General features: G+C 38.8%; 1 protein-coding gene across 1 annotated transcript in view; it reads right to left on the bottom strand.

The window, feature by feature from the left end:
• Positions 1–27,537, bottom strand: part of GRID2 (glutamate ionotropic receptor delta type subunit 2) — a 662,777-nt gene that overhangs the window by 86,782 nt on the left and 548,458 nt on the right. The window contains exons 12-13 of the mRNA XM_056490497.1: positions 10,804–10,942; positions 1,652–1,847 (exon numbers count right to left, since the gene is read on the bottom strand). Coding sequence (XP_056346472.1) covers positions 1,652–1,847; positions 10,804–10,942 — 335 coding nt within the window. The remainder of the gene's footprint in view (positions 1–1,651; positions 1,848–10,803; positions 10,943–27,537) is intronic.

Below are 27,537 nucleotides of genomic sequence, written 5' to 3'. Positions count from 1 at the left end.
CTTTTATTACCAAGAGCTCACCAGTGATTTCATCATTCTTCTTAACATACTCTTTTCTCTTGTTACTACCTAGAGAACATCAGAAATGTCAGGATTTCCTGGCCAATGGAATTGGGTGAAGACAAAAAAGCAGAGTTCTTCTGGATTTTCAGAAGTCTCTAAATTCAGATTTTAACAATATGAACATACAATTCACAGATATTTTCTGTAAGAAACTCTCACATATTGAAGTTTAAAATAAAGTCAGCTAAACATGATATTTCTTTGATTTGATTTAGCAGTCTGAATATCAAGATACAATGGTATTGTATGGGAAAAGCTTGTACACAGTCACTTATTAACCTATATTGACTCTTATACTGAATCCTTTCATGGGCTGGTGTTTGTATAACAGCTGCAGCTGTCAGCCAGAATTTGGGAGGGAACTATTGCATTCACAAATGTGTCTACAAAGAGATCACAAAGTGTTTTTCCACTGCTAAACCTACTACAGGATGTGTTTGTGAGTCTCTTTTTAAAGTCAATTCATCCATTTCCGCTTTCCTCTCCGAAAAAACACACAACCCAGAGCTACAACAGAAAACCAGGATTTGCAGCGTCAGGAGACTACAAAAAAAGACAATCAATGTCTTGTGTTCTGGGGTTTGGAGTCCAGTGGTCCTATTCCCATTTTGCACCCTTACAAACACAGCCATCTCGTATAAAAACACCTGTAAACGTGGGAGTCAGTGAGTTAGGGGATTCTCTGAATCCTTCAGGGAGGAATCAAGGTGCAGGGATTGAATTAAAGCCTTTGGATGGATTGAAGTACAATAAGCCACTCACACATAAAGTAGACGTTTAAGTAAAAGTAAGTTAGTAAGTTTTAGTAGGAGCTGTAGTGCTTTTAGTAATTAAAAGGTCTGGATTCCACAAGAGTAGTTCAAGTTCTAGTGAAGGTTAAAACATACTGATATCTTCAGCAAGAGGCTCCAGGCCCACACTTGTAGACAGGACTTAGTCATAGAGCTGTAGTAAGAATATTGCTTACATTTTTTAGATAGAACAGGATAGGTTGTATGCGTAGTTTATATAACCTAGTGAGGTAAGAAATTAGGATTCTAATAGGTTAAGGAGTGGTGGTCTGAGCTTGCATCTTAGCTTGTTGAGAAAATCCTGTGTAAGAGTTAGTATTGGGGAGAGTTAGTGCTTTTTTGCCTTTCTTGCCTTTCTGCTTTGCTGTCATTGCTTTTTTCTAGCCATCAACACCTGAGAAGAAGATGGGAGCTGCTGCACCGACATCAGCCCTGCTGGGACCTTTGGGAACAGCCTCTGCTCTAACTTGGGACTCTAAACTAAACTTAGTAAGGACTTTGATGTCTGTGACGGTGCCTTGGACACTGATGTCCTTCTGCAATAAATAACCTTTTCAGCAGCTACTAGCTGCTTGCTTATTTAAGAGATTACCTGACGAATTTGGTGCCTAGAGCACCGGAGGTTGTAACCTCACACTATTGAGTGCCACAAACCTGACAAGTCCCAATGCTCTGTGCCACTGCAATTTCAGGAACTGATTCCAGGCAGGATCACTGCCCGGGTGCACATTTAGAAGCAACAGCCAGGTGTAACACACGGCATGCCCGGTGGGAAGCAGAGGGAAGGGCGCCAGTACCTTCTGGATGCCTGCAGAGGACTCGAGCACGTTGTTCTCGGAGCCGTTGCTGCGGTTGATCATGCGCCACATCTGGGAGTACATGCTGTCCCTCTCGAACGGGTTCAGCCCCTTCACCCGCACCTGCTCGTACACGGCCGAGTCCAGCACCGTGCCGTAGGGAACGTCCGTCTGCCGCGACAGGTCCTGCAGAGACCTGCAGGGTGGGCAGAAGGGACAGCGACACCTTAACCCACCTTTGCAAGAGGCAACTCAGACAACACTTTCTTCTGTTGGGTTTTCTTCCCTCCACCTTTTTTTTTTTTTCTTTAAAAGATAAAGCAAGACCGAAAATTTGTATGATTTAAGACACAAAGAGGAATATGAAGAGAAAGGAAGGGGAGGGAAAAGTGGAAATGGATGAAAAAAGAGCATGGATGCTGGGAAATGCCAAGCTCCTTTGAGGAGGGAGTGTTGGAATTGTACAGAAGTTGGGTATCCACCTACAGCTATCCACCTGCTGTGGGGTGCTGGTGGCAGCAGCAGAACTCATGAAATCCAGCCCAGAGCACCTGGGCTGAGCACCTCTGTGTGCTCCTGGGTTACACTGTGCAGGGGTGTTCCTGCACCAAACTGTGCATCCATCTCAAAGGTCACATCCTGTATTATTTTCAGCAATTAGAATATTTCTGTTGTAGTTTCATGAGCTGCTTTTCATCATATTTTCACTTGTCATAGTTCGTGTTATTTAGTCTAATCAATTTGTTCTGCTTCACCTGTTACCTAGCTTTACTCTATAAACCAAAAGAAATAAACCATTTTAGAAGTTCCTAAAGCATCCCAAATAGGGTTTGGTCAACCAAACTTGCCTTGAACTTAAAAACTGTGCATTAGAACCATTTAAAGTTTCCTTACCTCTTGGTCTTTATTTTTCTTTCCTGTAGAATTGCTCTCCCGTACCTTTGATTCTTTAATGGCACTCATTAAAATTTCAAAGTAACTACTGCAATATGTCTACTGCTTAAACCCCATTACAGCTTTCCCTGCACAAATTAACTGTGTATAAACTGCACAAATCTAGTGGATGACACATAAGGACAATCAAGGAGCTCAATGCTGTCTTAAAGAAAGCAATAGCAAATTGTGAAAGCTTATTGCAGATACAGAAAATGCAAACAGCAACATAGGAAAATCATCAAATTCCAAGTTGTATTTCTAAAAAATGTAAATATGAAGGCTAATGAAAATGGCCTTATAGGGAAGGGGTTGGAAAAAATGAAATTCTTAGGTGTTTTGAGGATGGCACTGAAGAAAACAGTAATGATACCTCACAGGATATGTATGCCATGAACAAAACAGAAAGCAGGAAAAGAAAAAATCAATAGAGATCAATGGCAAGGGTTTAGATGTTAGCTAAGTGAAAAAGAAATCCTTTGAAGTTTAGACATATGGGCTTAGAAAAACATTGACCCAAGAGCTAAATCCTAGTCAGATAACATACAGTAATTATAAGGAAGGAATAAATGTAATTGTGAGGAGTAAATAACTAATGGCATTAAAAACCCTCAAATCATCTCACTTTCTCCAACAAGACTGCATTCCTTTTAAACAGGGAACCTGCAAAGAATCTGTACATACATGGAATCATCAGAGGTGAGATGCTACATGTAATATTTCCTGAAACCAAGTGTATTGGTTCTGAAAGATTAAATATAAAATGTATGAGCTGTAAGCAAAAATGTGAAACCTCCTTGGTCAATTTGGTTGCCTTCTACACTAAAATTACTTCATTTGTGGGCAGGACTAGAGATACTGGCATGGTTTACCTTAACTTTAGCAAGGCACCCTGCCCAAAATATTCCTTCTATCCAGAGGAGGTCTTTAGGTAGAGCTGTGTGGGAAAGAAGGTTTGATAAATTCCCAATTGGATTGTCATTCTCAGGGCATATCTCACCTGCAGGCTGCTGGCAGGTGCCCCAGAGCTCTAACCTGGGGCATGTCTCTACCAATGACTTGGAGGAGGAAAGCAAGCACCCTCCTGTCAGGTCTGCAGATGATATGACATGGAGGGACCAGCCACCTGCCCAAGTTCAGGCTGGAGTTCAGATGGGCCTAGAGAGGCTGGAGGAGTGGGCTGTGAAAGCCACAAGGACAAAAAGAAAGCTCTAGGGAAGAAAAAAAGCCTGCAGCAAGCAGGCTGAGCACAGCTCTGCAGAAAGGCACCCTGGCAGGCAGCAGTGGGCCTTGCTGAGAGCTTCTCCTTATTTTACCATTAGGCAAAGTGTTGTGCAAAGTGCTGACAGACTGTCTATCTGTCAAAGGCATCACTGATGAAAGGCTCTGGATAAATACAGCATACTGTGTTCATCCATTCTGTTACTGCTGCCAGTACATTCCTGTAATCAGCTGGCAGTGCTCAGCAGTGCAATGAGCTGTCACAAGATGCATACTGCAATGTCCTGTAATTGTTATTTGTCATACTAGAAAAGTGTAAAAAAGTATTTATCCACTCTCCAATTTCTAGCGACAACACTTAGTAAAATTGAAATCATTACCTTACTAGACTCTGTATAGCCATATAGTTCCTAATACAACAATCAACAAAGCATTTTTTTGATATATTATTGCTAATCAGGATACAATTGACAGGTGTAGCTGCCACAAATCATTTAAAAACAGCACAAAAGAAGAAGAGCTCCTGTGTATATCTTGTAGCTATAAAAGCAATTTTGCTATTTTCAGAAAGGCATACCAGCACAAGACATGAGCTATTAGTCTTGAGGAGTGCTACAGTCAGGTATGGGAAGCAAACAGGCTGAGAAGCAAGTGTGCCATCACACACAAAAGCACCACCAGCAGGGAAATAACAAGGAGAAGAATTATGTCACTGCCTTCAGGAAGGCATGTTGCAGTTGCCACGTCTGGCATTAACTGGAGTCTGCAGTGCCTCACTGTTAGATGTGCTATCCCAAAATGCAGGATGCCTCTCAGCTGCCCTGCTTGCATCCTTTCACAGCCACAGGTGAGGTGCCATGCTGGGACAATGATGACAAGAGGACAAAAGCAAGACAAATGTAAGTGTAAACTCTGTGGATGTGCTAAATGCTGTTGTTGGCAGTAAACCCAAAGCTCTGGTTCACCTGACCATGTGCTGAGGAGCAAGAAAGCAGCTTGGGAGCCTTGGGGATGTACATGTGTATATACTGCTGCACAGACAAGCTGCAAATGCAGCAAAGATCTGGCACACATCAGTGGCTCCCTCCCCTCACACAAATATGTAAAATGGGACCATAATATATGTGACCTCCTTCAGAAGCTGTTTGCTTAATAACCCACAACTCTGCAGACTATTGCTGAGACACTCAACCTGGAAGCTACAACAAAACAAAGTACAGCAAAACAGAGAGAAATTACAAACTTTGAGAGAACTACAAGAATTATTAAATACTGAAAATATTAAATACTGAGGATCCTTTACAGAAGGAAGAACTCCTAAAACTGCTTTGCCCCAGCCTGGTTTATGGGTTGCACATTGGTTGGTGTACCTGTGCTCCTGGATTGAACAACTCATGCTCTTTTCAGACAAATATTTTCAGCAGACACATAAATCCTCAGCCTCACTCTGTCCCCCAGATTCACCACACAGCTGCCACACCACATCTCAAAATCAGGAAAAAGCATTTCTCAAGCTAATTAATTCCTGCAAGGGATCCTTTGATGCTCAAATCCTGATTCCATTACCTACAGTGAAATGTAATTTTTCAATAGTTCTCAGATGAACTATCTGCAAAGAAAAGCATTCATTAGCATGAGTAAGCAAATGATAATTTCATCTTTTAAAACTTTTTCTCTTTAAATTTCTAGTTTTGAAGCAATAAGTAAAGAATGATAAAAATTGTTTAAAAGTATTTAAAAAGCAGATGTAGTTGTAAATAATGTTAGAAAATAAGATCTCTTTAACTGAGTTTTTATACAGACAAATTCTACTTCTAGGGAAGTGACCATGCAGTCAGGTCATTCAGCTTATTTTTGTCTTTCACTCATGCAGCATTGTGGGGAAAAATATTATGTGTGGCCTTTACCGTGTGGTTTTTTACCTCATTGCAATTACTGGGATAATACCAATATTATCCCAGCATCAATATTATCCTAAATTAACTATGCTAATAGGGCTATTCTGAGGAGGAATTGAGTCATTTGAGGAAGAGTTATTAACAGATAGATGTATTTTTCAGTGTTTGCTGATCTTGTTTAGTATTCTACATGTTAATCAGGCAGCAGTTGTCAGGTCACTTTCATTTTATAGCTTAGTACAAATCAGTTAATTTGCAATTTAAAAAATTATCTCTTTCTGCAGCTAGAAGAAAAGCATGGTAGGATTTGGATATGTTTCTTTCTCCAGAGCATACCCTTTTCTATAAATTCAAATCCTAGACTCAGAATTGGTAACATGTTCACATATGTCAACCAAAGGTGTTAAAAAAGAACACAGAAAAATGTTGAGAAGCAGAAAGTCAGCTTCATAAAGAAGTAACTGAATTTCTTTTTAGGTGATAAAATACCACTGAGGTCAGAGACTTGGGCACCAGCATATCTTTGTAAACCTGAGTTATAGATCAATTCAGGCTAGCTCTGCTAGGCTCGAGTGCTGCATAGAGCTGTCTGCAAGAACCAGCTACTAAATTTTCAGCAAAAAACAACCAATGTCATGGCCTACACTGAAGTCTTTATTTATGACTAATTCAGATAAAGCTTTCCACTGCTTTTGAGGGTATTTTATTAATTTTTCTGATTGGTTGATTTTTTTTTCCCCCCTAGGACAGTAATGATTAATTCACAAGCAGATTTAGGGTTAGGGAACAGGGCACATTAAGCCAAGGGGTTTGACTGTTGTCAGGGTGAGCTGTGGCAGAAACCTGTAATATTGCTTGCAGGCTGAACCATGTTAAAGAAAAGATTAATGTTCATGCATTGGGCAATATCTAATGACTGTGTTCTGGGCAGCCCCCTTGTAGAAATCCTGTAGTGAGTTGCACTGAGCTGTATAAAGTTTTAAGGAATTCTCAGCTTCAAGTGAATCATGGTTCAGCAAAATTTTGTGAAAAGAATGGCTAAGAAAGACCTGCTTTCCATTTCTGGAGGCAGAGGTCTCACCTATCAAACAAGACACACTGGTTATAAGATGGAGAACATAACGTGAAGTTCTGATTTTACAGAAGACAAAAGATGCATATTTTCCCCCACAACATGTACAATCTAAACCCTTACACTTCCACATTTTAGAAGTTGATTAAACTTGAAACCACCTAACACCAGGCTTTCAAATGGCAAATCCTTTGACTTCTTCTGTGTACACCCCACCCCCACAACCTTCCTGCAAAATGTCTGTGCCCATGAGAAGGTGGTGACACCCTCTCCTAATCCAGAAAAACTGCAGTAATTTGAATAAAATCAATCTCTGCCAATGGACTCTTAATTTGGTCCTAAAGGAATCATAAAACATAATAATGTCAACACTGGGTCAGTGATGAGATTCAGAACATGAGCACCTCCTAGAAATAGCTCAGGACCTCCGAATTTATTTGGCATTTACTAAGAAAAGCCACTCCTAATTATTATTAATTTATGTTGCATTTGAGAAAGTGATCTAAAGAATTAAAACCCCTAGAAATTATGCTTTGCTGCCACAGTGTTTTGGCATTTGAAATGCTGACTGTCTTGATTTAAATGTCATCTGCAATGTGGGTCAAGTGTGAACAAAAGAATCATCCAGGAACTACTTCAGAACTTGAGTGCCTCTGTTCTTGATGGTGTGTGTTGGCAGAAGGTGAAAAGCTGAGCTCCCAAAGGTATTAAGAGTAGCCATTTCTATGGAAAAGCAGATTTAACACCCATTATTTTTCTTCTAGTTTCTCTAAATTAATTTAAAAACGGCAAAAATTTGATTCTAATTGAACCCTGAGGCAGAGCACAAGTGCCATTAAGTGAGGTTATACAGAAAATATCTACTTTGAAACTCTGTAGGGAAAGGGAACACTTATTTCTCTAAGGGTCCTCCTTAGTGGATGGACTAATAATATTTTTCATGCTTTGGTTTTCAAAATAGAGCTCTGTACACCACGAGGCACTGGCTGGGAGCAATGGCCCAGCCTTCACCCCAGCTGAGCAGGGGGAAGCTGCAAGGGCTCTGAACACAAACCAGCTCCATACCCAAAAGATGAAATGCAGTAACTACCAAATGTGTAATGGAAATGAAATGTGCTGTGGGCTGCTTGAATCCTCCTATCTTTGTGAAAGATATTGCAAGGACCATACCTGCAACAACACTCTGTAGTATCTGATGCTAGCTGGAAATCAGAAATGAAAGACTATTAACTGCTTTTTATATCTGTGAAAACCCACTGACTTCAATTTCTTTCCTTTTTCCTGGCTTGTCTAAAGCTGACAAGCACTACTAGCAGAATCTGGATTATTTTTTTAAATGCTTATACTCATTTCCATTCTGGCCTTGAAGGCTCCCCAAGGTACAATTTGAACTGTTAAAAAAAAAAAAAAAGAAAAAAAGGAGCATCAGCTTTTTTCTTTATTGCTTATTCATGTTTTCCACTTTGCAGTAATTCAGCATGATAAACAAACATTCTCTCTTATGTGCTGGTTTAAGTTTCAATTTTGGCAGTTTTGTAAACTAAAGTTTTATACTCACACCATAGTTAGGATAACTTCATTCCCTAATGGATACTAAACACATCTAATTACTCTATTTTTGAGCTGAAAGTGCTGTTGAAAAATGTCTGTTCTTTCATTCCAGGAGCTTTCCATCTGCAACATTCTCTACTGAATAAAACATTTTCAGTGACTTTGCCCATAAATAATACAGCACAAAGACCAATGTAGTCCCAACTGTACATAATAGCCTCAAAATTCCACTGAGGCTTTTCTAGTGACATCATAATAAACTGAAAGAAAAACCTGAAGATGTATTAAATTATACTTTGGGCATATTTTATTCTTTTTTACACATCATAAGAAAACACAGACATTTGTCACAGTAATTTGAACATTTTTCTGGACTATTTCAAAACTAGAAGGGACATGATTTCAAAGCAGGATGCAGAAGCATATTTCATTCTTGTAAGGACAAACTGAATGAGTGAATATATCATTACAATTTATTTTGCATGTCTAAATTCCCATGTTGTTTCTTCAAAGTCCTTGTTCAAATTTAAATCTTTTGAAACTTAAATAAATAAATAAATCAACTTTCATTAAAACATCAAGATCAATGTTGACAAACATTGATACACAATATCATTTTGCTCCCATACAATTTTTTGAAGGGATTTTTGAAGGGATTATAATTGAGACTACAGAGTCAAATGGTTGGGTTGTGTCAAAATAGCCCAGACACATTGCATCATCTCAAAAGAAAATGGTAACTTGATTTAACTGGCAATACAACTGCATCAGGGGAGCAATTTTCTCATTTTCTCATGACTTTAGTCTATTTTATATATCTCTGTCTTAGAATATGGAGCCCTCTTATAGATGAAAGTGGTGAGGTTGTTACCTCAGAAAGGAAGGATGGAAAATTTCCAGTTTGGAATGTAAGGACTGGTAAAGCCTGGGCAATTTGGTCTATGGAACACCAACTTCTCCCTCCAGCTTCATCACCCAAGGGTCAGGACATAACCATGCACTCAAAGTTAAGCACTGCTTCTGCTCCTGGGTCCAGCTTGGGCTTCAATTGCAAATGAAACCTGTCTGCTATTGCAGATGTTTGCCATTCAATGTGAAAGCCTGGATTGGTTTTAGCAGATAGAAAATCCTCACCTAGAGGAGAAGCCCCTTTGTGCTGGCACACAGTGATGCTTGATCCTGACCTGTGAATTCACAGGAGGCCAAGGCTCCCCCTGCTCAGTCTGTGACAGTGGCTCACTGTCTCAAGGGGAAATTCAGAGAGATTTTGAAAGCAGCTGAACTAGAGGCAGAAAGACTTTAGGTGATGACACACAAATCAGGGACTTGAATCAACGACTGGACTGGGAAAACAGAATTTTCCCTAAGGTCAGCATTGAGCCTAACTTGAAGGTCAAGTTCTTACCTTTCTGAAGGAAGAAATATGGTGAAATGTTTCTCCCTCTTTTAAGTCCCTCTGTGTTTTTTGCAAAGAAGGATACATAGGAAAGGGCAATTTTGTCACTCTCACACACTTTCACAGATTTGTAGACTCAAGATTAACCTGCTATGAAAAAATGGCCAGCTGTGGTGCTTGGCTAGCTAATGCTTCACTGTATTTTCTAGTCCCTGCTTTGACCCAGGAGTGAGCATTTGAAGGTGAAGGATGTCACTGGAGCAATGGGAGCGAGGATAACTCAGCATGCAGCTCACTGAAGGAGAGGGCACTGGAGTACAAAAGGGCAGAGAGAGAGAGAGGGTAGGAGACCTAGAAAGATTCCTGTGGTATGGAAAGACGATGTGATCTTCAGAAAAAGACTGGAAGGTGTGACAGAAAGAGTTCACCATCAAAGGAACAGGAGAAGACCAGGACATTCATTTCTGGGAAGCATAAAGCAAACAAATAGATGGGAAAAAGAGAATGACATGATCTGCTTATGTGGTAAGAGATCTCCTGGGAGCAGGAGGAGCAAAGATGACTGTGAGTGAGTTTATTACTGTTTGTTGCTGTTAACACATCTCTGCCTTGGCAAGAACAGGTGAAGTCAGTTTTGGGGTACCCATACTTTTTTTGAAGAAGCATTGGGCTCTTCCTGAATGAAGTGTCAGAACACAAGTATTGTGGAATACATCTGAATGGAAAGCAGAGCTGGAGAACACAGCAACAATTTATGCTTTCCTATTTCAAACACTGATAATGTGTGGTCATCTCAAACTCAATTGCTTCTTTCAAAATATGTATGTGTGCAAACATACATATGTATGTCTGCCACAGGGAAAAGCATCTACCAGAAGGCAACAATTCCAATCCTGAAAACAGAGTGTCTCCAGGGAGACCGACAGTCCATGGTATATTGTTATTTTTCTAACTTTCCAACTACTTCTCAGGAGGATAAAAATTTATTCCTGTTCTCACATTTAAGTAGCACATTTATACCCCTCTAGATGTATATTTATGCTCGCCCTCCTTTCCCTTGAATCATTCATTATCAACTTACTGGATGGAGTTCTCAATGCGTGTGATGGTGAGGAAAGCTGCTAGGTTGGCCGTGTAGGAGGAGATGACAATCAAAGCAAAAAGCCACCAGGCTCCCATCATCAGCCGGGTTGCCAGGGTTGTGTATGGCACCTCTCCTCCTGTGGGGAAGAAAGAAAAGCAAGAAAAGCAAGAGTTTTCATTTGGCAGAGGAATGCTCGTGCATGGCTCAGGATAACTAGACCCCAAGGTTAAAAGCATAAAGCAGTTCATTAAAAGCTGGTGCTTCAGTGAACCGAGCAGGATTTGGAGCTGCACTTTCTATGCAACAAAAAGCACTGAAGGAAGCTCACACTGTCAGTTGTCATTCCTGTGTTTAATCTCTTTTGCTATTGTGCATTTAATTGTAGCTCATCTGCCAGTCCTGTCCAGTAATGGAAATAGACTTCTAGATCTCAGAACAAAAGCAGTCAAAGTAAATTCTAACAATGTTCTTTCCTCAGAGATCTTATCTAAAAACCTTAATTAAGTTTTTCTTTCATTCTGGGGAACATAAAGTCAAAAAAATCCCATCAAAACACAATTACTTTTCACAGTTCTGTAGGCAGGCAGATGCTCGTGAGAACCATATGTATGCATACAACTTGCTGCAAGTGATCTTAGACATGCAGGGAAAAAAATCACATGTATTGAAGAAGAAAGAAAACATTTCTTTGTATTCCTATAGTTGCTTTCCTTCAAAATCCAGCTGCCATGTAAACAGAACATGAGCAGCAATTAAACCTCCCAGGATGAGCTGCAAACTATCGATTGTGTGACAAGAGCCTACTAATGCAAGCCATGAAAAGCAGCAGTTTTTATTCAAATAGCTGCCCCAAAACACACTAGCTTGGAGTATTTGCAAGAGCTCTTTCTCTTTAAAAAATAAACGAATCTCAGATTTTTAGATGAAGGAAAATGTAAATTTTTTTTAAATCCCCCTTTTGTCTGCAGTATGTTTTGTCACAGCTACAAGTAACTAAGGGGGGATAGGTGAACTCAGCAAACACCCACAGTCAACTGCTCAAGCTGTTCACCCTTTTCCTCACCCTCTACTCTGAGCAATTTCAGAAGCTGATATTATTTTTGAGGTAGCTTTCTCCTGTGCAGAGTCTTTTGATGGTACAATGCCTGGGATTTGCAAAAGCAATTTGTTACCAACTCACTCCTCTGTAGGTAGTTTGTTTTGTACTTATGTAAAAATTCCTTAATGTTTCCACAGCAAGTAAGTTTAAGGGAATACAAATTACAATTATTCCTATTCCAAGAACACATAATTTTCACTTATGTACAGAAACTGGATATTTAATCAGTGTTGCCTATTAAAGATTCTCTTACTGCTTTATTCAGAATTTTTCTTACCTATACAAAATGCTGAGAACTCCACATTGCCATACAAATTTGAAACCTTTTCCTGCATCAGTGATATGGAATTGACCCATATGTGAAATAATAATTGACTCCATTCATTTATACTTTGGGTGTATAAACACTGAAATCCTTTGCCTTTTGAGAATTCCAGAAATGACAGACAAAATCTGTTAGACCTACACAGCTGGAAACAAGTTTTCTTTTATTTCCAAGATGCCATGTAGTCATCTGAAAAAGGAATCTACTGATCACATTGGGATCTATTATTTCAGTCTAAAGAGTATCAAAGATGAACACTAACTTCAACATCTGAAGATCTGGGTTTCTCTGCTGCATAAATTTTAAATTACTTTTAATAGAGTATTTCTACTTTACAACAGTTTTTGCAACGTCTTTGAAATACTTAATTTAAAATGATTTTTTAATTAAATGAAAAGAGCAATTACATTAATTTTTCAGAAAAAGCTGTTTGTCCTTTTAATTTTCAGGTGCCAATCCCTGCAGATAATCTTCACACTTAATTGAAATGGATGGTGTGATTGAGAAGAAGCCAATGATATTTTGGATATCCTTGCATTTACTTTTTTCAGCTTAATGAGTGAAACTCTTAAATTCTCACATTTTTTAATTAAATGTCAGAACAGAGAGGACCAATGAAACTCACACATCTGCCTTCTGGTCCAAGTGAGGATACTGTGCACCAAGTGAACATGAAAGCCACTGTCAATCCCTCAGCCACAGCATTCCCATCTCTCCATGCAGCTTTCCCATACTTCAGTAAGGTTGTCCCCACTATTCACTATTACTTTTTCCTTTCCCCTCCCATGTTAAAAATAGACTTTAAACCCCATGGATGCTGATTCCCCAAGTGCTTTTATTTCATCCAGGTGTTTGTGGAGCCTTGCTCCTAATTCACATTTGTTCCTTGTATACCAGCAGTCAATAAATGAAGCTTGAGGACAAAGCTTGTATTGAAGTACATGTACAATAAACATATATCAAAATAATTCCTCGCTCCTCCAACAATTCTTGCACTGAGGATTCTTAAACCATCATTTCTAAAGCAGGGCTGACACCACAATTGAATAGGTGCATGATTGTTTGTGAGCAGTACAGGCAGGGTACTCCACCTTTCCTAGCAAAAGAAGAAAAGAAACAAAAATCAAAGGAGATCTTTTACTGCCATGGTTTTATTTCTTTGGCATCTATTAGGAGACTTAATGTGATACAGTCTTGTTCCATTGTGCCCTTTGCTAAAACACTTCCTGCACCATGACAGTTCATCTTAGGAAACCTCTTCATTCTCCCCAATTTTGTTTCTGGGGATAAGACTTTCTGAAGTTTTCTTTCGGTCCCAATCCACGTTTTCTCAGTGCAGAAGAGTGCCAAGTCACTCAGGAGAGCAACAATCCCTCCTTTTCCATTAACATAACCACAACAGAGAGCTGCAGACCTAAAATATACTATTCTCCACTTTAAACTAATGTGCAGGAGGGGCAGACATGCAAACCTCCCTGAGCTCTGCTTTCCAAGACCTAGGATGAGTTTCAGGAGTGTTGATATCGTTATGGATCACACCTTGTTCTAGTCACAAGAGGTTACACACAGCACACACAGAGCAAAGCAGGAGGGAGCCAAGAACATGGAACAGATCTTGGCCTGCTGCTGTCTCTTGTGCCATGTCAGAAAACAATGCAGACACCTGTTGATGACCAGAGAAAAATCTGTTCTATGACCCTGTTCCTGTACCAAGATCCATCAGGGGAGGTCAGCACACTGGTAGTGGTTACAGTGAAAACACTGCTGCTGGGGCATGATGAGCAGCACTTAAAAATACTGAGCCCTACTCATGAAACAAAGGGAAATCATAGAAGACAGCAGCCCTGTAGTTGCTTTGTCACCTTAAGAGACAGATCTCAAAGGAATACAGAAGCTTTATTATCATTTATTGTGGCCTTTCCAGTACATCTACAGTAGAGTGCAATGCCCAGAATTCCACTACCTGTATATCACCTATGTGGTGGCTACAGCTCCCAGTACAATTCATCTGACATGTGATGGTTGCTAAAATCACTTAGAAAAATCTAATCTGCCTTTAAAATTTTAAGATTGCATGTGCAGGAAGGGAAAGATGTTTTCCAGAGTAAACTGAACTAGAAAAATCAATCTTATTGGGAGTTTTCTGAAAAAGTTGAATTACTGTAGAAGTCACAGTGGAAGAAATTACTTTTAGTCCTCCCACTCTCATCTAATGCAGCTCTTCTTCATCAATCCTAGACAATTTTAATGCTGGCCTACTTCACATGACAGGCTTAGACTGCAACTTATCTTATAAATTTCTGTTTATTCCTGTTTCTTTCCAAGTGCTTCAAGCTAAATAGAAGGCAGGAAAAATAATGCATTGTCTTGATAACACAAACAATATAATGTATAATTATAACAGAATTAAATAGCAGGATAAAACCCAACTCAGTAGATAAAATGTGAAACTATACAATTACCATACACATTTTTACTTTAAAAAATTTATTTTCCCTCATTTGTATTCAGTTTAGAGGTTTCTTCACATCAAAAACCACAAGAGAGGAGTACAGGCAAGAAGGAGGAATGAAAACACAGGACAAACAGGCAAAATAGGGAAATTCAGGATCACAGCCTGGTAAGATGTTGGTATTTTAAAATTCTGGACTAAATTGGAAGAATTCAAAATGCATAGGCTCTTCTTCCAAACATCTTGTTCTCAGGGATTTGTCAATTGTTTGCCTGAAGAAAAACTGCAGTGAGCTGAGTTTCTGTGTAAGGAGTTTTCCAGATAATTTAAAGAACCGTGAAAAATATGTTAATTGTGACTGTTTTGTTGAGGAACTGTAATGCCATCAAAATTAAAAGCAAAGTATCTCAACTGTGCTTGGAAAAGAAAGGTGAAGAAATAATAGGGTGGGTTATCTGGGGACAGATTTTGATTCTCCTTTTTCTTACAAAAATGCTGTCCACATTCAGTGAATTATTGGCCTTTGGTAAAAAAGCACAAAGGACTTGGGCTGCAATTTAGCCTTTAGCCTGTTAGAACAGTCACATCAATTATGCTGTGAATCTGCAATTTCCATAAATAAAGTGCAGATGCCTGTTGCAAACAGTGTAGATCAATGTATATCTTCTGTTTTCTTTGTGAAAACGACATTAATAGAGAGGGGGTGCAAGGGAATTAGTTTGTATTAACAAAGAGGAAAAGGCATTTTATATTTCCACTTTTATTTTTTTGCCATAAGAAACAAAACTTAAAGTTTGACTGAGCTCTGTGATCTGTGCAAAACTCTGCAAAGCAGAGCTCTTCAAAGGCAGAACCTTTCAGAGCATTAGCTATTGCTATTGTTCTGTTAAAAACTTTCTTGATAATATAAAATCTCTTCCACTTTCAAATAGAAGTGTTCATTTCAGTATAGGACAAAAAAATATTTTACAGTCAATGAAGCCTATACCTATTTCTACCAGCTGTGAAGTAAATGCAGCTTGGAAGTTGTCGGGAAATCTCTCACCATGAATTTTTCTTCTCTGGTTTTAATTTTTTTTATGTATCCTTCTCCATTCTTCCTTGGACTTTTGCATGTATTTTTCCATAACATTTAGGCTGGCATGCCACAACCTGAGCTTGTAATATTCCATTTTGTGCTGAAGTTAACTCCCATTGACCACAGCAGGCACAACAAATTATTCTACAGGAGAATAAAACTGCTTGAATTGCTAATGCCTTCCAAATAAGCTTGTAAATCAGTGGCTGAATTCCCTTCCTTGCACACACTGGCAGATTGCAGGGGTTTGGGAGGGGGGAAGGAACTGATCATGAGGCAGGGCTGGCAGCCAGATCTTACAAGATGTGGAGAAGTTTGAGAGTCAGCTTAGTTTTTACTCACCACACCACCTGTTCCTCCTGCAGCATTTGCTTTGTATTAAAATGTAGTGATTAAAAAAAAATAATTATATGTGAAAAGAGACATTCAGAAATTTGCTTCACACATGAAACAGTTCTTCAGGTCTTTACTTCCTAAAGAAACAGCACTGCATCTATGTATTATTATAACACTGGGAAAACACTCCAAATATATTAGGAACTGTACTTTGAGTACATTGGAAGTAGTAGGTTTGGAGGGGACACAATTTTTTTTTTTCATTTACCAAGGTGATTATAAAAGTTTCCATCAAATCCCAAAGATAAAGTTTTCTATTCTTTTTCTTAAAATAAAAATGTAAAAGTAATGTGTAGACTTTTTTAAATGGTTATATCTTTTGAAATTGTTAAGTGTCTATTTATATTTGTTGCCTTGTATATCTGTTGTTACTTCCAGATACTAAGATGGAAGAAAAACTTGAATTGCAGGTCCAGTTTGGTCTTTAGGTTTACAATATTTTTTTTTCCACCTTTCTAAAACCTGCCCAATATTCTAAGATTCAAGTCAGCAAACAGAAATCTTGGAAGCTACACAGCAAACTCTCATAAATGCTTGGGTGAAATTTCTTTGAATTTGCTGATTTGAAACTGTGTTATGGTACTAGCAACCATTTAACCTCCACTACACAGAAAGTATTCCATTTGCTTTTTTCACAAGCATAGAAGAGAAATATTTATTGCCTTTCTGGCATAATGATTTTAAATAGTACCACCTTCACCTAATGCACCAATACCATCAAGGTTTTTATATCTCCTAATAAAGTTTTCAGCACCCTCCTTCCTGTTGTTCTCAGCTCTGCCTCACCTCTGTGCACACTTTCTCCCCATGTCATTTTTTCTCTGAAGTTTGCAGCATTTGACACTTTGGTGCAATCAGTGTTCCTTTTCCTTTCAATATGCTCGACATGTGCATTCCAGACACTTCAGCACTGGAGGATTGAAACACACACCACTCAGCCTGCCTGCCCCTCTTACACCTCACATTTTTCCTTATGCATTACAGGATGCTCTACAGGAGCCAACCATCCTCCACTCCAGCAGACACAGTCTCCCATCTTATTTTGTGCTCCAACCACTAGCACACAGAAAAACCCCAAGATCAGTTCTAAGTTCTCAAACTCTGAAGTACCTAATGCCATTTTACATAATGACACCTTCTTCCCCTTTTGCCCACCTTGTCCCTCTGACTTTCAGTCTTTCCAAGTGTTCCTACCAGATTTCAGAAACACCATGAAAATCAATTCTGTATTTCTGAGTCTAACTGTTCATGTTTACTATTCAGTTTTCTCCTGCTGGTCTATAGGCAATTAAAGAATGTGTTCACTTTGTCTTTTGGTGCTCTGATTAATTTTTTCCCCCCTTAATGTCTTATTTCTGAACTAAACAATCACTTACTCTTGCCATTTGTTGTTGTTAGTGTAATGATCCCCTGACTAATCTCATTACATTTTCTCCCTGGAAGATTGTTTTTGTTCAGCTGGGTGGGAAGCACTGCCCTCATTGCAGTCCCAGAAGGGAAGCAATGATGCACTAAAGAAAGCTCCCCCCATTTATTTCTCCCCTTTAGGTGACAGGGAGAAAATCTGAAACTATCATTCCTCTCCTTCAGGCTTATTTCAAATCACTCCTAGTTATCTGAAGTCTGTGAAGGAGTTTGAGAAGCTGCATCTTATACATGCTAAAGATGCTTATCAGCAGCTCTGGAAGCCAGCTAACCTTGTGGAGGCAGATGAAGGCTTCCCTCAGCCTCCTACCAAGGAGACCAGGCACCAGCCAGGTCTAATCTGAAAGAGAAATTTCCATGCTACCTTGTCACCCTCTGTTACTGCTGGCCAGCAATCACCTCCAAGCTACATTTCATATCTTGAAAACTCCCTCTGAAAATATTCCATTTGCCACTGCTGTGTATCAGTTTGGATGTGCCTTTGGCACTTGACTCACATACTAAGGCTCATTGCTCAGCTCTGTTTTCTCATTAATAGAAAAAGATTATCCATGCTGAGATTTCCAATGCTAGAACTAATCAAGGACCAGTGGCAGTGCCACAAAAACCCTCATCAAGCTACAGCCCAGAGAACCCATCTCATAAATATGGTCAGAGGGCCTCGACATATGACCTGATGGACAAGTAGAAATACCCAAAAGATTGGCAAAATGCCTGCTCACAAGCCGTTTTGCTTAAAATACAGGTTCTTCAGTCATGTTCCTTGAAAATACCCTTTCCAAAGGTAGAAAATCCTCCAGCATCAAGGAAAAGGTCAGTGCTACCCAGTGCAAAGCATCTCAGCCTACTACAGCATTGCTCAACACTGGATTAGTGACCTACTGTGTTTGTAAGTTTAAGTCTCTGCTATGTCTATTACCAATTATTTTTCTATCACTCTTCAAATACCAGCCTGCCTAACTTGCTGTGTCTACTGTAACAGCTTCATTCTAGTGACAGAGGGCTAATCATTTGGCCACCAGTCTCCCTTGGAAAATTCTGCCAAGATACAGCAGGAACTGTCAGATATCCCTGAGTAAAATTTTGTTTGAAAGTTAATCTATTTGCAGCAGTCTGTCAGATGCACCACTTCACTACGTGCTCCTCTTTTCTCTCTGGGTCTAATTTAAATACAACAGTAGTTGGAGGCACTACCAAGATGAAAAATAATTTGTGACAATAGCACTCCTAAGGGCAAACCAAGGAGGGCATCCAGAGGCAGCACACCTTTAGGTAAGTGGGAGTTGTAACTATAAAGGTCAGCTTTAACTCTGTCTCAACCCCCAGGTATTGATCACACTCCTTTCATCCTGTTCACCATTTCCACTCAGCTGTGACTAGACAGTGCAGGAATCATCCTCAGAATAATCTAGGTAGAACTGTGCTCTGCTGCTACTTTAAAAGCTGTTGCTCCTTTGAAGCTGCAAAACTTTTCCATAAACCAAACTCTACTCCTCCTAAAAAAAAAAAAAAAAAAAAAAAAAAAAAATCATCAGGTTTGGTGAGAAGAAAGCAGAGAATGAAAACAGAGAAAATGTGTTTTATGGGAGAAGCAATAGCAAGTCAAACCCAAAATCGAATGGACTTTCTAAAAGGCTATTTTAAACAGGAATTCAAGCCTCTATCAAAAAGGAGAGCAGTACAATGACAAACATTTTAAGTTACTTTTTCTATTCAGAAATTTTTAGATAAACCCCACATATTTAAATATATACTGAAAGTATAAAAAAGGGCCTGATAACTACATTCCAGTAGAATTGTATCTAATGTTATAATAAAAAGTTTAAACTCTTTTCAACTGAGCTGAGATTCCAATTTTCTGCATCACTAGCAATGATAATGTTACACAAACAGTGTTCAATCATTAAATTAATTCCCATTAAATCAATGTCCTTAAAGGCCAAACAGTCCTTTAATAATTACCTGATTAAAGTGATGTTAGCATAACATATTAGATATATTATATTTACAATTCCCTTCACAACAATAAGTCATTTCTTTCCACCCATCTTGCTGAAATGCTGGCAATAATGCAGGAGTTGGGAAGGGAAACTTGTACCACCATCTAGCAAATGGCTGTGGTCTAGCTTCTCCTGGTGTCTGTGATGCTTTAATCACACACATTAATCAGATTTTCATTATTATGTAATATTTACACAATGAATCTTCAAGACCTATAGGAATCAGTTCCTGGCTTTTAGGTCTAGGCCCACAAGCTTAATTACTTATTTCAGATATTAACAATTTTGCACTGGTCACATTCTGTCTTTCTGGGGGAATTAGCAAAATACATTTTCAATTGAAAATCAAAGTTCACAGGAGATAAAAGAAAATGTTGCAAACATTAGGGTGCATGAATATAGTGCCAATATATTGCAGTGACTTGTGCTACAGAGTCAGAGAGAGAGGGGATGAGTAGCCTTTATAGTACTTCTAAAAATTCTGGAAAATGTATCACAAAATATATTTTTTCTCTTCTGCTGCCATTACAAAATAGGAGCAATGACTGCAGTTAAAATGAAAATTGAGGCATCTATTAGCATTTGCTGAAGTTACTGAGAGCCTTAGATTAATAATTACTAGTCTTATGCTACGTCTTGATATTTGAAAGTGCACCTTTTGATATCTATAACAATGACCACATTGGAACTGAGGCTTGCTGTCCACCTCTCATGAATCCATTGGCCAAAATATACTGTATTAATGTTGCTTAAATGCATTGATTTATTGGAAGAGTTAGAATGGCTAAAAATTTAATTTTGGGGTTACCAAATATAGGACCATTCAACAACATAATCATAAATAACTGCACAATAACCCTAGCAATTTTACCAACAGCTCTTAAAAAAAAAAAAAAAAAAAGGGAGAGAGAGAAAAGAAAAAAGAAACAACTCAGATCAGATAATTCTTTGTTGCCACTTTCAAAACATAGGGCAATAATTTTAGAGAATAGAATTATTACTACACACACACACAGAGACAAGCACAGATTAGAGCTCAATGTGCATTTCCAACAAACACAGGGAGCCTCTGGGGATGCTCCTCAGGAGCTCTGTGATGTGATGTGTGCTTTTGAGATGGCCCTTGATCGCATGCCTGTGTGAAGGCACTATTTTCAGCCACTGGGAAGGCAGCAAAGTGATATATGCTTGCTATTATTTTAGAGGATATTGGCACTGGATCTTAACAAATAACCTTGCACACTGGCAACATTTAGATCAGATTTCAAGAGATGCTGAGACCAAATCTCTCAATTACTAATGTCTGGATTCAAAGGCTGTGAAGCCTCAAGCAATCAGCCACAATTATCATCTCTGGTACATATTCATAAGTGGCTAAGGAGATAATGTGTGTGTGTTTCTGTCACATACAGTTTGCTCAGCGTGGTCTTTCCACACACTATTGACAGGGTTGTACAGCACCTTCAGGGACAGCAGAAAACTGTGCACAATGGGCTGAAAACAGACCATCTGTACATAAAATTAACGTTCAGCTAGACAATGTCATTAATGAGGTATTAAAGTGTGGCTTTAGCTAAGAGCCTGTCAGAGAGGACATTATGAATACGAGGGAGAGAGTCCCCTTTGGCTGAAACTGAGCAACTGTGAACCAAGCAAAACACAAAATAATCCAGTGTAACCACAAGGACAAAACTTATTCCAGTAAAGCCGCCGCAGCTTTTGACAAGTAGTTTTCCCCAAAATCTTTTTACCTCTACATAATTCTGTGACTCAAGATTTTAGGGAGTAAAGGGAATCTAAAAAAGTATAACACACTAAAAATATGGTTTTACTTGAGGTTTTTTATAAATCTGTTCTTCCAAATTTTCCAAGCATTCATCAGTACAGAGTGATCCCTGACTACTTCAGAGGCAAGTGAATCACAGACATCTCAATACCTTAGATCAGATTTTATGTCACTAATTCTAGTTTTCCTTTAATTTTCAGAATGCTTCTCTGCAATGAACTCCTAACCTTATAGAATTCAATCATCACCGAGGCAGGAGCTCTAATTATGTTTCTAAATTACACATTTTAAAATTTATACTACAATTCCACTTCAGGTATGTCCTGCAATATTGTTATCAAAGCAATCTCTAAAACTCAGATGACCTAATGTAGTATTATGACAGTGAACAGAGGACAGAATGCAACCCACATCCTTTTAAGTTTCACAGAGAAAAATGCTATAATGTCATTTATTGATGAAAATCACTAATATGAATGCTTATGTTTGAAAGCTGAAAAACCTGGTTTTCACTGCAAATCAGCTATCACTCTGCTTAAGATCACAACTCAGGTTTGTCAGGAGTGAAAAGTGACTTCAAAGGTGACTTTACAGCATAGTGAGGATTTTCCTCTTTGGGGATACAGAAATAAAGGAAGCCATTGTAGGAATGAAGTGCATGCTTATGGCTAAAAATGCTCTAGTAGGCCTGGGCACGGACAACAAACACCCCACTCAACAGATGATTATCACTGTTCCTCAACAGCCTCAACAGCAGATGACTTCCTTCTCCCTTCATCCCTACCTTTACACTGTCCTAGTGTGGGGGAAGACAAGGCTGCAGTCAAAAACACCTGTGTTCCTTCATCTCCCTTCTGCCTGCTAGGTGAGGCATCACACATTTTTAACCCAGCCCCATCTCAATAGTTTCAAAACCACTGAAAAATTTAAGTCCTACTTTAAGATCTTTCCCTCTACTACTGACAGTGGAAGGATAAAAATTAGGCAGCAGGAGATCTGCTATAATAAAGGTAATCCCCTTAATTTGCATGCTGGGAAGCTGACTAAATTAAAAAAAAAAAAACACAAAAAAATCCCCCAACAGCCCTCATTTTACCATATATGCTGAGGCTGGTTCATATCAACAATCGGGGAAAGGAACATGTCAGTTAAAAAAATCATTTGATAGCATTTTATGTTTCCTTTCTATATTAATTTTGGCCCACTACTTTTATAAACACTTTAATGTGACAAGAGGTCTGAGGAAAAAACCCTCAGCTGCTGAAGAAGGGAGACATCCCCTACCAGCAGCTTGAAAACCTCTGCTGCTCCTGTCTTTACAGCTTTCAGGCAATTTTCCTGGCACCTACCCACCAGTTGATGATGTGAAGTGGATCTGCAAGGGTGGGTGCAGCCATGGCACAGCTGTTGCAGAGGAGGGACTCCTCACAGGGCAGAAAAGCAACAGGAAACTACCACAGGTTCCCTCAAGCCCATGTTTATCTGGTGCCCTGGATGTCCTCAGCTGGAAAAGGCTGATCAGTTTGCAGATGAAGCTGCTGGCATCCCAAGCAGAGGGGGAGAATTTTTAATAAAGCTAAAACTCACTTCTCACTTTCTCCCTATCTTAAACAGCTGAAGTTGTCAATTTAAGTGTAAACTCCTGTGCAGGAGTATCAAACAGCAGGACAAGCAGGACTTGCATCTTCAGCTTCTGAACACCTTTGAAGATAAAAATGGGGGTTATGTTGCTCCTCCATGCAAGAGACACTCAGCTCCTGGCTAAATAGTTCTCCCTTGTTTCCTCTAAATGTATATTAAACACAGGTGAACCCTGAAAAGTCAAAATTGATTACCTAGTCTGAATCTAACTTATTCATTCTTTACTCAATTACAGCATACAGTCATATTAGAAATTTTAACAATTAAAGGAACTGTTCTGAGTAAAATATTCACCTTAGGATGTTTTTGAAAGAACACAGAATTGTGGATGATGGATGGATGGATGCCATGACACCCAATTTTACTTTCCTTTTGCCTCACTTGGTCTGGATCAGGGTTTACACTGCAGACAGACAGACATTGCCTTCTCACAGTCAATCAAAGTCAGTCCTAAGCAATTAAAGCAGTTTTTGAGCTTTCACACTGCCATTCATTCTGCACCTCCTCACAGAGGGTATATCAGACACAAAATCTCTAAACAGACTGCCTCATGTACCCAGTGCTATTACTCAAGCAACCACGTGCAGAGAAGATGTAGAAATGCATTATTTAAGATGCCTCTGAGAACTGCCTGAATCTTAACTTCAAATTAGGGGAAAATCCAAGCACATCCCCTGGTAGTTCCACACTAGTGATATCACAGTGCTGCAAACAACTGCTCACACTACTGAACATTTTACTTGGAGCATGGCTATTCCATGGAGTTACAGCTTCAAAAAGAGACAATCAAGCCTCTGAAAGGACATAAAGCTGCATCAAGACTCACAAAAGTGTACTGCATACACAACAACAACTCTCAGTGCATGCTGTCAGTTCCAGTGACCATTTGTGGTTTCCAAATACATTTGAGACACAATTGCCAAAATGTACTCATTTTTGGAGGCTGTCTAGAGGGCTGGCCAAACCACTGAGACAAGAGAAGAAGCTTGGGTACCATAGGGCTGCAGTCCCTGTTTCAGAGAGATGACTTTATGAAGGCAAATACACTTACTGATACACCAGCCTAGCTTTAATCCAAATATCACAGGAATTTGGGGGGGTCACACTTTAAGGTGGCCACAAATGAATCTGCTGGTGTGTGTAGTTTTTTTTCCTAACATGTTTGGTATCTGGCTTTTCATTTTCCCAGCTCAGTGCTGTGCATTTTTGGCTCAGCAAGTCTGTTCCCCTTGCTACATGAATATGTCAAGACTGGCATTAGTTTGAAGAGCAATTAAAATTGTTAATTAATGAGACTGGCATTTAAGTTTTGCCTTCTATCAGAAGATATAAAACATGTTTTTATGAAGGAAGATGGGTAATATCTCAGTTTTAAAACTAGGCTATTAAATAATGTTTCTGTGCTTTGCCAGCAGATCAGGTGCAGAAACCAAATTAAGAACTAGGTCTCAGTTCTAAAATCTTTATAATAGATCTTTTTTGTATTTCTAAGCATAACCCCCCTCCCAAAATAAATCAGGTTTCACCACTAAATATCATATGTCAAGATATAATTAATTTCAAACAGAATTTTCCAGAATGATTCTAGAGTCTTCCTCTGATTATTAAATATTTGATTGTTGTACGGTTAATTAAGAGAAAATGTCACTAAGAAAGGATGTTGCTACAGCATAATGGTTTCCTGCTGATAGGGATATGCCAAGAGTGAGATAAGGAAGATGGAGTAATTTATTAAGCAATAGCAGACTCCAGGCAGTGCATTTCAGGAGGATTATATCACACCTTGGGTGGTAATACGAGGAAGAAGACTGAGAATTCTGAGCAGCTTTAACCATCTGAGAAATATTATAATGACTTTGAAGTGCTGTAGCTTGGAGGCTGCTTTATTGCTCCTATGAAATGTAATTTACACAAGGCAAACAGTGAGATTTGCTCATTTGCCAGGTATTATCAGCATAATTGGCCATTACTGACACCACTGATGACAAACCAAAACCTCCAGTAGTGACCAGCATTTTAAACAAATAGAAGGGGATAAAAAAATGGCCCACCAGTGGTGCTTTAACATCAGCCATTTCATAACTTTTCTAGGTTAAGCAAGTGTATTAAGATCCCTGAAGAAAATTATATTTTTGCAGCTAATACTTCAAGTGCTCATTATCCTATGGTCAAATTCTATTTATAAAACTGTAATGAATGTTTGTTTTCTTGCAATCACTAAGAAGTGATTAAATCCTGAACGATTCAGCCATTTAAAAGATATTTTCCATTATAGCAAAAAAAAAAAACAAAAAAAAACCAATCAAAACAGCCTTGCATCTTTACCTGCATAATCTAAAATCCTGCTAGGCCAATTCAGAAATGTCTTTTCTTACAGAAAAATTCAAAGCAAAATGAGCAGAGTGTGATAAGATAGGGATGAAGTCTTTTATGGAGTCTTTCATATCAAATACAAAACATTGTAGTTTTCTCTGACTTCATTATTTTGTCAACATTCAGTTGAAATCTATTATATTAAGTTGCTCATCACTGAATTCTGAAGAAAAAATTGAGAGGCTGCCTTCAAAACAAAATCTCCCAAAACATTCTTCTGCAAGTCCTTGGTAAAAAATTATGCAGCATTTTAGCTGTCTCAAAAACTGATCTATTGTACAAAAACTCTAGATCTTGAACTCCTGTTTCTTAAATCATTGATTTTCTCCAGTACTGGTGAGAGCAGAGTGCTCCCCAGAGTGTTTTGTAACAAGAGCCCCTAATAGGAAGCTAATAGAAAACCTTCAGGAGATTAAACCAGGTTCTCAGCAAGTATGAAAGTCATCAGAATATTGCAGCAGCTTGGTTCAATTGATCTTGATGAAGAAATTAGTAAAGTTTTTAGAACCCCCAAATTTCTTCTCTGAGAGTTCATATGGCAGGTTCCCTATACTGGTAAATTCTAATAAAGGCAAAATATGAGGAAGTAGCAACAAAAGCATGGCTCAAGAGAAGGAAAACTGTGGTTGTGAGCTAAAGCTACTTGCTAAAATCTGCCAAGCTTTTAACTATTTCAGAAGAAATGAGCTCTTTGTTTCAATCATAATTGTTATGAGTTTCCTTAAAAAATGACTTGTATTTTTGCTGCAGAGGGCTCTTGTGTCTTCAGAGCCATGGCAGGTCTGAAGCCACTCTGCATTCTTGCAAATTTTTCCTCTGTCAAGAGGAAAGAAGGAGAAGATGATGCCACAAATCACTTGTAGCCCCAAACAAAGAATCCAGAACCATCAAAGCACAAGCAGTCCTGGGTTCATGCTGCTTTGTTTCTGTCAGCACAGGGCATAAAAGCATCTTGGGCTCTATGTTTTGATAACAGAAATGGGTACCTTGTCATGCCTTAAATCGCTCCTGAAAGATTTCCTAAATGAACATGACAGTATTTGAAATGCCCCATGCTGCTACACTTAGGATTTGCCAATCAGAATTAATAGCAACAGATTTACTTTTCCAAAACAAATAGAAGCTGCAGTTTTTCTGCTGAATGAAGAGCTGATGAATGAAAACAGAGCCAAAATCCCCACAATAGCCAGTTACCCTGTCAATGAAAATTATTTTCATTTGTCTATATTCACAAGGATTAGTAAACAATAACGCTTCAGCTAATACAGGTTTTGTTATATTCAAATTGGATGTGAAATACAGGCTGATATTATAAATGGATCTCCTACTCTTTTGCACTGAATTTCTCAGTTCTTGAGTCTTTTATGTTTATAACAGTCAGTAAGTGTCATGTATTTTGGTATAAACTCTTTTCAATCTGTTTCATTTTTCCTTCTAGTTAATTCAGGACAGTTCTGCTTGTTTGAAGGAGAGCAAAGCTATACATACATGTCTATGGCTTTCCCTTCACTCAGTAGGAGTCAAGTGAGTATTTTACATTATTCTGGTGAATTCTACAAGGTTGTGTTGAGAACCCACATGGTAGAGTGGTAAAGTGTCTCTCTCTAAATAATTCCTCCCACCTTCCCAGTTCTATGAATTCCTTTTTCTGAAGTTGCACAAGAGTTTTAGTGCCTCCAGATGCTTTGTACCACCAGCAGGTTTTACTGAGTTCCACCTCATGTGAGACACCTCTTACCACAGGGAGTGGATACAGATCTACTCAAATAAATTATTATGCTTTTTAAATTTAATTTTTTTTTTTTTAATTTTTCCTGATGTATTCTGCTATTTTTGCCACCTGGTCCCCCTTCTTTACATCTACCTTCTTCCTCAATTTCATGCTGAATTCAAGGTTTCTCTCTCAGCCCTCCTTAAGCACTCATTTTCATTGATTGTCCAAAAAATCCTTTTCTTTTTAAGCTAACTGGGCATCTATCCAATTGCTCCTTTGGGGGCTGCTACTCTGGACCCATGAGTTAGGAAATTTCAGGAAACCAGGCCACACAGGCTTCCTTGGATAAACATGAGGCAAACTATTCAGATAACAATTGTTCAGACTGAGGTATGTTAAAGCAGTTGTGCCCCCTCTGAACCTTAGCTGGGCAGCCTCCTAA

The sequence above is a fragment of the Oenanthe melanoleuca genome, chromosome 4 (genome assembly GCF_029582105.1).
Source record: "Oenanthe melanoleuca isolate GR-GAL-2019-014 chromosome 4, OMel1.0, whole genome shotgun sequence".
Classification (NCBI taxonomy): domain Eukaryota; kingdom Metazoa; phylum Chordata; class Aves; order Passeriformes; family Muscicapidae; genus Oenanthe; species Oenanthe melanoleuca.
Note: the sequence above shows the minus strand (reverse complement) of the source record. Positions and strands in the feature narration are given on the sequence as shown.